The 16,555-nt window shown below is 38.5% G+C and overlaps 1 protein-coding gene and 1 long non-coding RNA gene across 3 annotated transcripts in view; one reads left to right on the plus strand and one right to left on the minus strand.

Annotated features, from left to right (window-relative positions):
• Window positions 1-16,230, minus strand: part of LOC132861854 (uncharacterized) — a 35,015-nt gene extending 18,785 nt beyond the window's left edge. Inside the window, exon 1 of the long non-coding RNA XR_009649982.1 lies at window positions 15,893-16,230. This is a non-coding gene — a long non-coding RNA (uncharacterized LOC132861854). The remainder of the gene's footprint in view (window positions 1-15,892) is intronic.
• LOC132862711 (zinc finger protein 347-like) lies at window positions 6,503-9,409 on the plus strand. 2 transcript variants are annotated; one of them, XM_060894903.1, is made up of 2 exons: window positions 6,503-6,603; window positions 8,044-9,409. In XM_060894903.1, exon 2 carries the CDS (start codon window positions 8,049-8,051, stop codon window positions 8,814-8,816), a length of 768 nt encoding a protein of 255 aa, XP_060750886.1. In that variant the 5' UTR covers window positions 6,503-6,603; window positions 8,044-8,048; the 3' UTR covers window positions 8,817-9,409. The 2 variants fall into 2 exon arrangements, with proteins under 2 accessions (XP_060750886.1, XP_060750887.1); XM_060894904.1 differs by lacking the exon at window positions 6,503-6,603 and adding an exon at window positions 6,631-6,919.
• Window positions 16,231-16,555: the final 325 nt, after the last annotated feature.

The raw sequence follows: 16,555 nt of genomic DNA on the forward strand, positions 1-16,555 counted from the left end.
TTACGCCATGCTTATTTTTTGAAGGTATAGTTCGTGGTTTTGTTTGATGTTTGCTGAATCAAGGTATTTTAAAAGTCCGGTTTTCAGTATTCCCTTTAAAAAGTGATCACCCCAAGCTCCGAGAACGCCTGGATGAATGTTGGGCACTGTCTGAACGAACCGGCGAGTTAAGAAAGCAGACATGTAGAGCTATGTGGTGGTTCATATGTTGTTCCTCTAAGCAGACACATGGACCTGAGCAGAATCACAGTAGTTACCAGAAAGGAAACCTGATGTGTTTGTGTGTGTCAGCATTGAGGACTTTTTGTACGCTATTTCTTTCTGAATCGTCATAAGCTAGAAGAAGGAGTTAGAGTTCATTACTGAATTACCGGCTTCTACGCTCATATGCTAACAAGACTGGTTGTTATTATTATATGACTAAATTGAGGCTAGGAAGAGGAAAGGTTCTTTGATCAAACAGATTTTTAGGTTTCTCTGGATTGTACAAGCTAACCTTGTCCCCAACGTGGTGTGCTGTATAATGAGAAAAGTCTAGAAAGAAATCTGCTTGGGTTGTGTCTAATGGTTTGGTCGAAGATGATGAAGAGAGCAGAGGACTGTGAATGATGATTGTTTTAGGGTTTAAGGAGACACCTACAGGTGCCGTTTTTAACCAAAATGATCTACCTCTCCCATCCGCACATGTATTCAGTACACAATTGTGTTTCTTTTTTTATTTTTATTTAAAAGAATTCAAAAACACACACACACCCACACACACACACACACTAATCTCTTTCTTATTTATTCCTCTCCAACTTAAATGCTGGACTGTTTACCTCAAGCCTATAGTTAAGGAGGTGCTCCACCTCCTGCCAGTTGACTAAACTCTGTTTCCTTACATTCTCTGTATAGCTTGGCAATGCAAACAGTTTTTCAGCTGGTGTTTTGCCGTGTGAATTTAAAGGCTTATCTTACTACTCAAATGCTACTCGCAGTCAGTATTAGCTTTCTCTTTTGCCAACTGGCGAAGTATCGACAACCAAACCGACTATGCTAATCATGCTAGCTAGGCTATTTGCATGTTTCTGCGTAAAATGTGCTGCGTCCGTTAAACGGCCGACGTGTTTAAGCTCAGTGTCTTTGGTCTTACTGCTTTGCAGCCTCTGGTGAAATGTTTCTTTTACCACGCTGCTTCGTCTGTCTGTTTCTCTCTTATCACACATTCTGTCATATAACCCTACATTCATGCTAGCAAGTGGCAGACGAACGTCCGTATTCTTGGCGTGATTTTAGCAACAGGGTGACAGTATGATATTTTAAACTGAGATTTTCTCAATTCTATGCAAATTATATATAATGTCATGACGTGGTAAATCCAAATGGCTCAAGTGGTTCGAACAATTCCAACGATTCGTTAATATACCACAATTTATTCATTTATTACGGGTTTCTTCTTAGCCCGTCATATAAAAACTCATTAAATGTGTAGAGAGACATTATGAAGCAAAAGAAGGAAGTATTAGAGATCACAGGTATCAGCTTGTGCTGCTAATCGGCCATTGAAGCTAGAAGCACGTAACCTAGCATGTAACCTTTGAATTACACCACCAGCGATACATGCGTTATTTAACTTGCGTTCTGTTTCTCATCGGATCGCAGGACGGCCAGACTTGTCGCCTGCTAGCGTGTATGTAGGGCTAAGACAGATATCGCCTTGTGTTTGGTTCTGCAGATAAGCAGAAAAGTAAGGAAACATTTCAAACCTCATGCCTACCAAACTTACACTGATTGTATTATTCTTTCTCTCACACCTTGGTGGATTCGTTCTGTCGTCATGGCATTGCTGCTCTCCTTTCTGGAGGCTTCCTTGCTGGTTCAATCCTCCTCTGCTACCTCCGTAAAATGTTGGTTATCACACACAAACACACACACACCCACACACACACACACACACAGAGAAAACAACAACCACGTATCAGCAGTCTTGCCTGTAACATACTCTCTCTCATACCTCTCTCTCTCTCTCTCTTATCTGTCTTTAGATTCATGTCATTATGATTGTCCTCTTTTGTCTGCATCTGGTCAGACATTTTTTTTTTGGACATCTAAACGCTAGCTCAGTTACAGTACCTCTGTGTGCCTAAAACCCAAAGCCTTAGTGGTTACACTAAGCCTTAGTGTTGACACTTCCACTTAGTAGAGTGTCAGGGTTAAAGTGTTGAGTCCTAAAGCAAGAAAAAGTGCAGGTCAGGTCCAAAAATGATTCTGCCATTGTGTTTCATTAAACATATAAACCTGCACTCCAGAGCAAGACTGAACCACTGACTCTAGGGTTCACGGGAATCCCAGCCGATTGGTCTAGAACTTTTCTCCTTTGAGGGTTCTAGAACCAAGGACTACCAAGAGCTGCGAGTTCTATGGTTCTGTAGATCTGGTTGAGTCTAGATTATGGTTTTATGGTGATGCATCGACTCCAATGCTTGTTTTGCGTATCGGCTTGTGTATACCGTTCATTACACATACTCATACATGTAGAGGTGGCTATAATATTAATATCTGATACAAGGTGATTCACTGAGTGCATGTTGCCATGCAAATGAACAGACGACACACATGGACATTTCATGAGCGCTAGGAACGCTGACTAGCTGAGAGAAAATGCCAACAGGGAAACGCTAGGTGAATGAAAATAACAGCCCACTGTGTTATTCTTGACCATCAGCCATCATTCCTTGAGTATGAGGAATTCAGAACAAACCCAGCTCTCCACTCCAATTCTGATGGTAGTCAGACATGTGCGCTTTCCATGGCCACAGAGAAACATAATAGGAACATCAACAATTGTGCCGCAGATTGATTAGTACTAAGCGTTGGTATCGATGCATCATAAAGGAAACCACAATGGATCTAAAGCCAAACTCAGGAGGGAAAGCTCACAAGAGAAAGCTGCAGATCCACACACTCGTCTCAGACAGACACTTGGAAAGTCCTGGAGTCAGCTGCCTTACTTACTTTTGGTCTTTTTTCTTTTCTTTTTTCTTTTTTTTTTTTTTTTTACATTTTCACCTTATTTTCCTCAAAGCTGTGTGAATTACGTCTGTCTGATACATGAAACACACACACACACACATATATACACACATAAATACAAACAAACCCACATACATACACTGTATATTGTACAGCTGCATGTGCATTCTCTCAGGTACAAAGCTGAGCATGGTTTTATTATCATTTTTAAGCAGAATAGTCAAAACGATATCTAGAAATCGTTTAAAGGTTTTCTTACTATGTCATATTCATGCTGCCAATAAGAAATACCATGCGTTCATGATTCAGTGAAGGTCAGATATGCAATTTGTAAGACTCGACGCGCACCAGTTTTATCGTTCATTTTTACAACTCAGGCTTCAAAAAGACAAACATACAAAGACAGAAACAAAACCATATATATTTGTATCACTGTTGTAACGTTTTTTTTTTTTGTTTTTCAGGATGTGGTCATATGTACAATGTGGGTAATGAAATGTCAAGTCAGTTGTGTCTGAGACCGATTCGCTGGAGATTCAGGTGGCTCTGATTGGTCAGGTTTTTCCCTCAGACATTTTGCATCAGCATGTGTACAGATCACGTAACTGTACATACAATAAACTAGTGCCTACTGCCACACTGAACCGTCCAGATTTGTAATAAACTATCAGCATTCAAGAAATTCAAGGAAATGTGAGTTTACAGTTGGATTTGATCGTACTGTACACTTTCAGAAGAAAGTCTGAAATGTGTACTTTTCCTTGTCACTGTAGTGGTATCCTTAAAGGTTGATCTTTTGTATGTGTCCCCCTGTTAAACTACAGTGTTAAACTACAAATCAGCACTACCGTGTAATAGACACATACTAAAGATACACACAAGATGGATACTTGACACTACCAGCCTTTTTTTTAGAGCATGTATAACCAGCAAGTCGAAGTGAACCGTTTCTTGGATTTCCTGATTACTCTTGAGAGGGAAAAGCCTGACTGTTAAGTCACTTTCACCTGGACCAGTTATGGGTGATGCTGATTTTAGTGGACCATTCCTAGCTTTTCAAAGTATAGCTTCACTTTGGAACACTTTGGAATTCTCTGGATTCTCCAGAAAAGGCTCTGAAATTGTGTGGTTATGTATTTATTAAATAATAAAGGTCATTGATTGGGAAAAATGTATGTGAACCATAATAAAGATGATGAATATGTAACCAGAGGGGTGAAGGTTCAAAAACTTCAGAACTTAAAGTTAAATACGTTATTTTAAGGCAATTTTAAGGCAAATGCTCCTGAAAGAATACTGATTTTATGAATTCCCAAATATTGTAGCTTTTCGACATTTATAAATAGTGAGAGAAACTTGGCAATGAATGAGGGTCCTACAAATATCTCCAAATAATGATAAGGAACACTAGAGAAGAACGGAAGTGTTGACTGGAGGTTTAGACCACATTGTGCCTTGACACATGGAGCTAAACAATCAAAGTTTGGTTCAGATAATTGACCAGATCTGCCAGAAAGCCAATGATATGATTTCCAGAGAGGTGTAAAACCCATAATTGCACGATTGTAAGGCACATAAGCTTTTTTGAAGCCTTACATGTAAGTAACTTTGGCTTAAAGCGTCAACTAAACGACACAGAAAGTTCTTTAGTAAAACATCAAGTGTGTCTCCAAGATTGTCAAGTCTTGACCTCAATCCTGCTTATATACTGTATATATGTTATATAGTACATTTTAAATAATAAAATATTCAATAGTAAAAGGTGTCAATGTCCTCAGAAAACAAAAAGCCTCTGGTTGAGTCTGAGGTTTCTACGATTTCTAAATATAACCGTTCACATGCACATGACTCCCCATTGCTGACCTTTATTTTCAACTTCTCTATTCTAAATAAGAGTTTAAAAATATATGCAATTTATTTATTTCCTCCTATGAATAGAGGAAGATTCCGAACCACAATTTAGCAAGTGTTTCTGTAGAAATCCTGAGGGAACTCCAAACGGTTCACAACTCTTTTTTTTTTTTTTTTTGACGCCTGTACAGCTTACTCACATACGTCCAACAATATAATCTCATTTGTTGTATTTCAATGATCTTAAGCTACTCGACATTAAGCTAAAAACACTCACACAGAGCTCAACTTCAATAATATGCAGTCTCCAACCGCTAGGCCTCGGCTTAACGTTGTAAAGCTCAACGTTCATCCCTGAATCATTTATTAATGCCATATTTCCCTAGATTTTGTCCTGTACATTTTGTGTTGATGACTTTGCTACTTTCCCAAAAGTCGCTCCATTACACTTCTATTTTGTGCTTTGTATGTAGTAAAAGACATGTTTGGAGAAAATAAACAGCTGTATATAGTGATGCTAAAAGTGTGGAGTTTATTGTGTGAATTGATTGATTGTCCAGTGGAGAAAAATAAAAGTGATGTTTTAGAATTGTTGTGCACTACACACGTTCGCACACCATCAAACAATTTACTGTCACTGATCTGACTTCCAGGATGTTTTGGGGACGTGCAAAGAAAATGGAGAACCTGACAGAAACCACCATAGAAAATGGGAACTCCACATAGTCAGTAACCTGAGATGGAAGTATGGACTCTAGAGCTGTGAGGAGCAATGCTAGCTGTTAAACCACTGCATGGATAATGAATACATGAAATACTTTCAATTGACAGGAGAAATTCATGTAGAATCACCACAGAATAATTCCTCATTTTATTGATTTGTAATCATAAGATGATGGTAGTGCTTTAGGCTAAGAAAGTAGCTTACTAGCCAAACACTCCACCCTACAGATGTGTTTCTCAAACATTCACTACTGTACAGAACACGGTTTTATAGTCTGCACCTTTACTAGTCTTAAGGTTCTTCCATGGAATGGCTTGAGATCCATGAGTCCATATTTCCTTTTGAAACAGGAAGCCAGACCAATGGCTCGTTGAAGTGCTTGACTGATTTACACACCACATCCTTTCCTAAATTAAAGAAGCCTCACAGCATCGTAGCAAACTAACTAAGCCACAGCTGCCTTGGTGACGTTCAACAAGACAGTAGTGTAAACAACAGGATCTTGTGAGACAATATAATAAAGAGCTGAACTTTTGGAGTTATCCAACGTCTCCGAAATCTAATCATGAAATGATTTCATAAAATCCATAGTATTATTTACTCATATAAAGAAAGAACCAGGTTTTTGACCATAGGCAAGTTATTCTGGCACTAAACAACCCCAAGTCCCCAAGACAACACTGTTTGTAAAGTCTTTAAAATGAAGAAAGTAGAAAAAAATAATAAAATGTAAAATTTTTATATTTTCACAAATGTCCTTTGTGGGTTTTTTTTTCGTGATCTAACATCATGTTGATGTCCATAACTTTAAGAGACAGGTAGAAATAGTGTATGAATTTAGTGATACTTATGATAAACGTGTTTATCTTTCACCATTAAGGACCAAAACAATCAGTTAGGTATTAAAGTGAACGATGGCGCACCGGAAGTGACGAAACGCTTAAGGGTTGCCTGGCGCGAGCGGAGAGGACGTTATTGCTTGTTTTTTATTTTCCCCCTTGAACATTATGCAGGTAATAAATACACAAGACGTCGTCGGTCATGAATAAAGGTTATATTTACGGGAAGCCGTTTTTATTTTAACGGTGTTTCCGGTCGTGTAGCCACGCGCGTGCGTTAATAAGAAGTCAGAAAAGTTTGTTTTGTTTGTGTTTTTAGCTTCGTATTAAGTGTCCGAGCTAAAAAACATAGAGATAAAAGTGTCCCAGTGTCGTAAAACACGCATAAAACACGTGTTCTGCGTGTATTATTTGTGTCTAAGGAACAATATTTTTATCTGAGAGAAACAAAACACATCTGGGTGACATAAAAACCCCCAGTTTTCAGGAGGTAAGCGTTTGTTTTGACACGTTGTCGTTACCTACAGGGTTTAAACACTAACAATGGTGTAATGTGTGTAATGTCCACGGTGTAAAGTCTTATTTAGTAAAAAATAACATCGAAGTAAAGTTTGCAGTTGCGTTATATAACGTCGAGAGATGTGCATTTTGTTTACACGTGCACGTGCTCAGGTCTTGTTACAAATAGAAAAAAACGAATAAACAAACGCGTTTATTTATTCATAGAAAATCTAAGCTATATCCTGAAAGATGTATGGATTGTTTTCTCTTGGAAAATGGGAAATGTGGAAAAAAAAATGCCGTTAGAATGAAATAAATAGACTGCCAAAGGAAGGTGTGCGACCGGAAGTGCTTCTTTAGGATCTTCCGGTTTGGTGCTTGTTTTCTGGTTGGTTTGTTCTTCTTAAATCACTGTTATTTGTATAGCATTTGAGAGAAAGCTTTTTCGCGTTGTTTAATATCTTTCTAGGTTTATATAAGGTTATTTATAATAATAATAATAATAATAATAATAAACAAAATCCAACACTAACCAAGAAAGAAGCAGAAGAATCAATAAACACATCACTTTCATATAAAACATTTAAAGTGTTTGATTGAGAAATCCTAAGCCATAATGAAACAAACTGGGGACAGTTTATTTATTTGATTTGAAGTTAAATCATTGTGCTCTCTTCGTGATGAGAAGTTTATCAACAGGTGGAGACATTTCTCCTTAAATACACGTTTAACTGTAGTTCATGTGTCTGGGTTTCCTCCAGGTTCTGTAGTTTTTGCCCACTTTTCAGTAACATGCAGGTAGATTAATACCTCTAAATTGCTCCTAGTTGTGAACGTTTGTTTCTGTTCTGTGACGCGTCCCAGTCAGAGATGGGCAGCGTGTCCACTACAACCAGGATAAAAGGGTATCTGATTATGAATACTGAATAGGAAATAATAACTTTACTGCTTGCTTATTACTCCGCTATGACCGCGTCACTTCCCGTTGAGCAGAGAGTAATGCAAAAGAAGTTTGACGAAGGGGACAGTGATCCCAGAAATATGTTTTATAGAGGACTTTTACATTTACACTTACAATAATTAGTTGGGTGTATTTTTTTTTTTTCTTTCTAGCCGCCATGTCCGTGACGTTCAAGTCAGAGGCTGAACCGATAGATATAAGCAGTGCTGTTCAGCACAAGGCTGAAGGAAAGAGGCTGAAAAAGCCTCTGAATCCCCTGGTGAACCCTCTGATGCTGGCGCCACAGCTGCTCACAGGGCTGGGGCAGTACGTATGCAGCGTGTGTGGTGACACGTTTGGGTCTCTTTCACAGTTGGCCAGACACGTGCAGTTCCACGATCGCGACCGTCCGTTTCCGTGCGCTGTTTGTGGCAAGCGTTTCCTGAGCCGCAGCCACCACGACGAGCACCAGCGAGTGCACACGGGCGAGCGGCCGTTCCCGTGCGACCGCTGCGAGCGCTCCTTCACCACCCACCACAACCGGAAGCGCCACCAGCTGATCCATGACAAAGAGGAGGCGTACCGCTGCACCGTGTGCGGCGTGCTGTTCTGCCAGGACCACCAGCTCGGCAACCTCAGCGGGATCATCCGTGTGCTGAAGCAGCACGAAAGCGCAAAAACACGGCGCAATGTTCGGCTCAAGAATAAGATCAAGATTGAACCAGGTTCTACCAACGAACAGGAGGAAAACATCAAGAAAAAGCAGACACAGCAGCATTATCCTTTTGAAGACTATTCCCGTTTTCCTCAGGAAGAAGATGGGAAAACGTCATTTCACACTGGTGTTCCGCAGGTTCCTAAGAAAGAGGCACATGTTCCTGAAGCACTACACAGAGCAAGTCTAAAGATAAAAAAGATTGCCTATGACATGGAGGTTATACTGTAAGCCACTGGTTACTGACATTAAACCCTGTCCTGTATACTGTATCATAGGGTTATCCCCGCTTTCGACACCTGATTGAAGCTGAACTGAGCATGACTGAGTAGCAGAACACTAATATGTGCAGGACAGAAGGTTGTCCAAGAACATGTCTGGTGCTGTACAACGGTGCTGATGATGCAGCAGTGCGATACAGATGTGTGGAGCATCGTAGTTCTAAAAATGGTCATTGGGGGAAAAGCAGGATAAACATAAAGCTGCATCATTGTTTTTTAGTTGTACTGAAAAAGCCTAAACTTTATAGAATACATCAACGCTGTGACTGATATAAATGAGTTGACTGGACAATCCATCATTTTTTCCCCTAGATGATTACAACACTGATTTTGCTTTGTATTTAGGAACTATGTATTTACTTTCTTTTCTTACATACATGAAATGGATCTTCTTCCTCCAACATGTCACACTAGTATATTTAGTTATGTTGAGTTATCTCTAACACATTTCCTTATTCATCTGCTGTGATTGATATGCCCAGATGACAAGTGTGATATTTTGTAGCACTCTGACATGTCAAAATAAATTTAGTTTATATCACAGGACTTTGTGTTGCTCATTTTACAAATCTGATGATGCCCCAGGTTTATTGATCAGAGGTTGAAGTAACACTCTCAAACATTTCTTGTAATATAAGTCATAACAGGTATCTAAAGCATTTGTAAAAAATAACCTTGTGATCATTATGTAAACACAGAGAGGAAGATGGTGAAGGAAAGCTTTTAGGTCGTTATTTTTAAAAATCGTTTATAAAACAAAAACTGTTTGGAATCTGTGACAAAGAAACCTGCTTTTAGGGGCTTGCAGGTTTATATCGCTCTTGTGAAGACTGATATCAAAACTTACTACTTGGAAACTTTAAGCACCTCACATAGCTTATGGCTCATAGATACACGGTACATTATATGATGAGGCAAGAATACTTTTAAGTAAATTAAAATCTGAATTTTGAAAAGAAGTATTTCAGATTTAAAGGTTTTCTTTTTTATTATATTTATGTATGTATGTATGTATGTAAATTAGTTATTACACCTTTTACTCAACTAGAAATTAAACATAATTATTCTTATCTAGGACACAACGAGGCACAAGACACCGATTTTTAAAATGACAAATATGTAAAGCAATTTACATGCACTATTATTTAGTCCATTTTTTCCATTAACTAAATACATTTTTACTACAATGTTTATATGCAATTAATAATGAATGCTTTTTTTTTATATTGGAAAATTTTGAGTATGTGGGCACAGCATACTGTGCTGTTATACTTATCAACTGCAAAAACTACATTTTGTAAGTTTGTTCATTCAGTGGATTAATAATGAATGGATTAATGGATTCATTTAATTTTGTTGTTTTTTTTTCTTTTTGTCAAAAATTTGATATTAAAAATATTTTAAGAATAATACGTGAATACATTACAGCTTTTAATCTATAAATTACAAAAAACTCAATCAAAAAATACTGAATACTTTTAACATTTTTTAAATACTGTATAGTTTATTTTTACAATTGAATCTTCTTCCTCTATTTTCGGCTTTTTCCATTAGAGGGCGCCACAGAATCATTTGTATCTCTCGCACCAATTACCTTCATGTCCTCATTTAACACATCGTTATATCTCCTCTTTGGCTTTCCTCTTGACCTCTGACCTCTGGGTACTGTTTTTTTCCAAATACAGCATAAAGTACGTTGCTCCAAGTATGTGTGTTTATTAATGTTTGAATGTGAATAAATTCCTAAATTATATTAATATCATTATATGTACAATGTTATAAACATTTTGAAGCATGAAAGTTGTGATGGACTTTCATTGGATGGTCAATGATGAGAGAATATTAAAATATATTAATGAGCAGCTTGTCAATAAAAGAAAATAGATAATTCTGTGCATACCAAGGAGTATCAGTCGAGGAGTTGCAGGTAGTCCGAATGTTCTTTCTACATCAGCTGCAGTGGAAGATGCCACAGATATAATGATGAGGACATGATAATGGCTTTTGTGTATTTAATGTTTACATTGTTAAAGAGCACAATGTAGGTTGTAGGTTTTGGAATTAATAAAAAGATAGCAAGCTAAAATTTGCAAGCAAGCTACAGGTAATTTCAGCACCCTATATCACTCTCACTCATTTTCTACCGCTTATCCGAACTACCTCGGGTCACGGGGAGCCTGTGCCTATCTCAGGCGTCATCGGGCATCAAGGCAGGATACACCCTGGATGGAGTGCCAACCCATTGCAGGGCACACACACACACTCTCATTCACTCACGCAATCACACACTACGGACAATTTTCCAGAGATGCCAATCAACCTACCATGCATGTCTTTGGACCGGGGGAGGAAACCGGAGTACCCGGAGGAAACCCCCGAGGCACGGGGAGAACATGCAAACTCCACACACACAAGGTGGAGGCGGGAATCGAACCCCCAAAACATGAGGTGTGACGTGAACGTGCTAACCACTAAGCCACCGTACTGTTCCATGCACACTGAGAACGATGAGTACAACGACACAATTCCAGCAGCAGTTCAAACTGAGTTATCGCAAAGCATTTGCAGTTGCACTGTCCAAGGTTCTGGACGTACAACGGCTGGGAGAATCGTCAGACAACCCACACGGTTTAAAGATTATGTGCTTAATTAAGGATGCCAGACGACAGTTTACATCACATGTTCATGGCAAATGTTTACTTGTTTACATATGATATTTTGACTTTAACTTTTTACATTTATAAAATATTTATTTTTACAATTGAAAAATATTTTAATCTTCTTCCTCTACTTTCGGTTTTTTCCAATAGAGGGCGCCACAGAATCATCTGTATCTCTCGCACCAATTACCTTCATGTCCTCATTTAACACATCCTTATATCTCTACATTGGCCTTCCTCTTGACCTCTGACCTCTGGCTACTGTTTTGTCCAAATACAGCATAAAGCTAATATGTTAATAAAAATATATATGTTTAAAAATAGATATTTGTCTTAACCTTTTGATTTTATTAATATGGCCTTAGCAGTTTTGCTACTAAAAAAAAACTGCTAAAAAAATACAGTTTTGCTACTGTATTTTCTATAAACCCACTTTGGAAACAATATGCAAATAACAAATAAACATTCATTGAATTGTGCATGCAGCTTCAGCTTGAAACTCAACATGGAAACCTCGGTGGTTCTTGCATGTTAATTAACGGTTTTTGCTCCAAGTATGTGTGTTGATTAATGTTTACATGTGAATAAATTCCTAAATTACATTAATATGATAATGTGTACAATGTTATAAACATTTTGAAGCATGAAAGTTGTGATGGACTTTCATTGGATGGTCAGTGATGAGAGAATATTAAAAATATATTAATGAGCAGCTTGTCATTAAAAGAAAATGCTAATTAATATATTTTTAATATTCTCTCATCATTGACCATCCAATGAAAGTCCATGACAGGCAAGGCTGTTTCTTTCTGAAAGTAGATAAAAATATAATATCAAGTTAGTATTTATGAATTTTTTTTTTGTGTATTTTTGTGTATTTTGTGTATGTTCGTTGACAACGATTTTCATTATCGATTATTATCGATTTGATCGATTCGTTTTTTCAGCCCTATAATATACCGCAGGAACAGACGACACCTCAGGCCTGAAGATCAATCAAGAGTCACTGTGCCCCCTTACTTCTCAAAATAATAACGTACTTAATAATTTTAAAAAATGTTTTGCAAATTACTTTTATTATACCATGAATACTGGTTAAAGAATAAAGAGTATAAGTTAATTAAAAAAATAATAATTGTATTAACCCATAATGCAGTGCTAACATAGTCAGGTAATTACATTCACGCTGCCACTACGTCAGTAACGTAAATCAGTAGGCTAAATGGTCAGTGAAATCGTTATTCTAAAGAAAACATCTACTAAAACATTGTTTTAATTCAAAAAATCTTTAACAATGGATATAAGAAAATGGTTCGCCAGCTCAACAGAGAAAACAGCTCAACGGCTCAGTTCAAGTATGACTAACACCGCTGATGAGAATGTCGACGCCCCAGTATAGGACTCGGCGAAGGCAGAGCTACTGGTTACAACCGGAAAGATGTCACCACCTGCCCGGGTGATTTGGAGATAGATGGACCTATGCAAGTCGTTCTAAGTACGTATCCTACACGCCTGTTTGGTACTAAAAAGAGGTCATTTTTGCAGGCGTGCATGGTTTCAGAAAAGAGACTGGCTTGAGTATTCAGTTAAGGCGGATGCAGCTTTTTTGCTACCCCTGCAGAAAATTTCGCGCCCAAACTGCAGTGCAGATCGGCCAGGGGACTAGACTTGACCCGACTTTTATAACCAAAGGCTTCCATGACTGGAAACACGCCATGGAAACAAATAAAGCAGAGGTATTCAACTAAAATTTAAAGAGGTCCAGTAAGAGAAAATTTCTTGAAGCAAAGATTGATGAATGATGCAATGGTAAGCTATGAGCTCAGGATTGTCCTCTTTCAGCCTTGCTACAGCTCCTTTCTCTCTCCCTATCATAGCAGGGGCTCCATCTGTGGTTATTGAGACCACTTGTTTTGGCTCTAGTCCTCTCTTTGATAACATCTCCTTAATGGCCAGATAGATGTCTTCTCCTCTTGTACTGGTCTGAAGGGGAGTGACACCCAACAGGTCTTCACAAAATGCTTTCTGTTCTGTGATGAAAATTCTGACATACACTAACAGCTGAGCATTGTCACACATGTCAGTTGACTCATCCACAGCTAAGCCTACACGTCCTGAGCTAATATTTCACTTTTCTTTGTGGCAGATGATGCCGACATGGGTATTTGCTTTATTTTATCACAAAGCTCTTGTTTTTGTTTTCCCTCAAGTAGTGTTTCAGCTACTACACTCATGCATTCTTTGACAACCCCTCCATCAGTAAATGGCTTTTTGTGTTGACCCAAAATCCAAGCAACTCTGAGGGAACACTCGTGAGCACATTGTTGGGCAGTGAATGTGTGGCTCAGGATCCTGGTCATATTGGGCTCTGAGACTATTTATTTTCTGTGATCTCACTTCAGATTTCAGAGGAAATGTTTGTTCAAAACCTTTATGTTTAGCCTCATAATGGCGTTTCACATTGCCACTTTTAATAAGTGCCACGGTTTCTGAGCATATGAGACACACTGGTTTAGTGCTCCCAGTGGGAAGTATGAACATAAATGAGTCTGTCCATTCCGGATTAAATGCTCTATTTTCGCTGTCCACTTTTCTTTTTTTGGAGAGCGCCATTTGTTTTTATTCTTACTTTCTCCGTCTCGACTGTTTCTCTCCCTTTCTCCGTCTTACTCGACTGTTTCTCTCCCTTTGTTTTCTACACGTATCGTATCTTTCTTTCCTGTGTAACTATAATTCTCTCTCATCAGTCTTGCACTGTTGAGTCTCAGTGTACTTCAGGAATGCACAGACTTGATTGGCTGAATGGTATCACATGGGATGGCTTAACTCGCATTGCAATTGGTCTGTGCGTTTCCACAACCACTACCGTAAAGATTGCAAAAGCTGCGCCGTTTAAAATAGAAGCGCTTCGTCAAGTTTTAAATCATGGACAGCTTCTGGGTCCGGACCGGACCGCGGTCCGCCTGTTAGTGACCTATGAAATAAAGGGTTCAACAGACACAAAACATCCAAAGAACATTTAACTTGTTACAGTATGTGGAGAGAAAAAGTAAGTCGGACAGAAAAGGGTAAAGAAATCTCAACACTACTGAATTCAGATCAAATACAGAGAAATCGATACTACATTTCTGCTCTTGTTGATGTTGTGGAATTGCTTTAGTAGGTTTGGTTATATAATGGTGGCTAATTTGCGTGTGTTTTCGCGAGTCTTGCACTTTAGAATCATGATAAATTATAGTTTAATATTATAAATTATTAAATTATAGTTGTTCTGGACGTACAACGGCTGGGAGAATCGTCAGACAACCCACACGGTTTAAAGATTATGTGCTTAATTAAGGATGCCAGACGATAGTTTTCATCACATGTTCATGGCAAATGTTTACTTGTTTACATATGATATTTTGACTTTAAAAGGTTTTAAAGAAACGGTTTAAAGATTTATACGGATGAAAATCCACGTGTGCACTCTGCAGTTTTCTGTTCCAAAAATACTGTTAAGTACTGTTTTCTTTCCTTCGAGCAATAAATACAATAAAATGCCGTTTTATTTTGGTTTACGTCATTTTACCCCGGTAAAAAAAAACAGGAATGTAGTGCTTTTAAGCATAACAGGATTATACTGTTAAAATGTTACCGTGAAAATAATTAGCAGATTCGAAGTGTATGTGAATGCGTATATGAATATTCAAACATAATATTGCCGGTAAACCTAACGATTGTGCAGTTTTTGATGTTTAGCAGTTTCTTTTCCAGTTCGTGCAACGCCCCCGCCTTTTTTTTTTTTTTTTGCAGAGCATTAGTAATTTAGGTAGACGTGCAACGTGCAATCCGAGTAAACAGTGACACAGAATCACTTATCGTCACAGTATCTTATAGGTGCCAGATTATCATAACAGGCCCTTCATGTAACGGACAATATAGAAATGATTCATCCACACTCAGAGTCTCCTCGGAGCTTAGAGCGCATGGCTGACGTCCAAACAGGGGGTTCCAGGATAACTGCTGGTACTGGAGCAGTTAAGTAAACAGCTCTTAGAATAAACCACCCACTGAGTTCGGCACAACAAAACCAGTAACACTAAACGAGGCATTTTATTACGATGAGAATCACTGAGCGTCTATCGTTGTCTATATGTCCCACATTGGGATACGGAGACGCTGGATAGGGAGACGTGCGCGCAGATTTTTAACAAACACCCTAATAGTTTCAGCCTGGATACAGAAAAATGCTCAATCACTCGTATTGTTTATACTTATTTTCATTGGGCTTAACAGTCTTTGTCAATATTCGTCAATATTTTTATTTTATGTTCTTTTTATTAATATGAAAAATAACCAAACACGTGATAAACGTGATACATACCTCAGAACAAAGGTCTTTCTTAGTCCTACAGAGAACATCGACCACGAGGCAACTTCGATTTCAAGATGAAGGCATAACAGCAAGCTGGTACTCCGAATCCGTTCATACTGAGAGAATAAGGCTGAAGCTGAAGATATGAGAAAAAGTTTTTTTACTTAGGGGCTTTCCATTCGTTAGTATGTTCACTTCAACAAACATTCACAGGGGATTTTTTATTTTTTGTTGTCTCAGTTTAGGTGTGTGTGTGTGTGTGTGTGTGTGTGTGTGTGTGTGTGTGTGTGTGTGTGTGTGTGTGTGTGTGTGTGTGTGTGTGTGTGTGTGTGTGTGTGTGTGTGTGTGTGAGAATTTCTGTCACGTGGCTCAGTGAGAAAGAAGGCATGTACTGAGCTTCTTTTCCTGCTGGTTCAGTCTCCTCCACTGAGTTTCTAATCGGTTTGATATATTCAAACAAAGCCCACATTTGCTCATATAAAGTGTGATTCATAACTAAAGGCCAAATTTTGCCGTCTCTTTTGTTCGACTTTTTCTCAACTCTTCCCTGTAGCATTGCTCTCCCTATCCTAGCCATTTTCCTCCGGAACCTTGCACACCGAGCGTTTTATTCTGTTGCCTTGAGCTACGGCAGGGATGTGTGTGTGTGTGTGTGTGTGTGTGTGTGTGTGT

The sequence above is a fragment of the Tachysurus vachellii genome, chromosome 19, assembly GCF_030014155.1.
Source record: "Tachysurus vachellii isolate PV-2020 chromosome 19, HZAU_Pvac_v1, whole genome shotgun sequence".
In the NCBI taxonomy this organism is placed as follows: domain Eukaryota; kingdom Metazoa; phylum Chordata; class Actinopteri; order Siluriformes; family Bagridae; genus Tachysurus; species Tachysurus vachellii.

What these genes read in the sequence shown, in the direction of transcription:
- LOC132862711 (XM_060894903.1), top strand. Translation starts at nt 8,049, where the DNA reads ATGTCCGTGACGTTCAAGTCAGAGGCTGAACCGATAGATATAAGCAGT.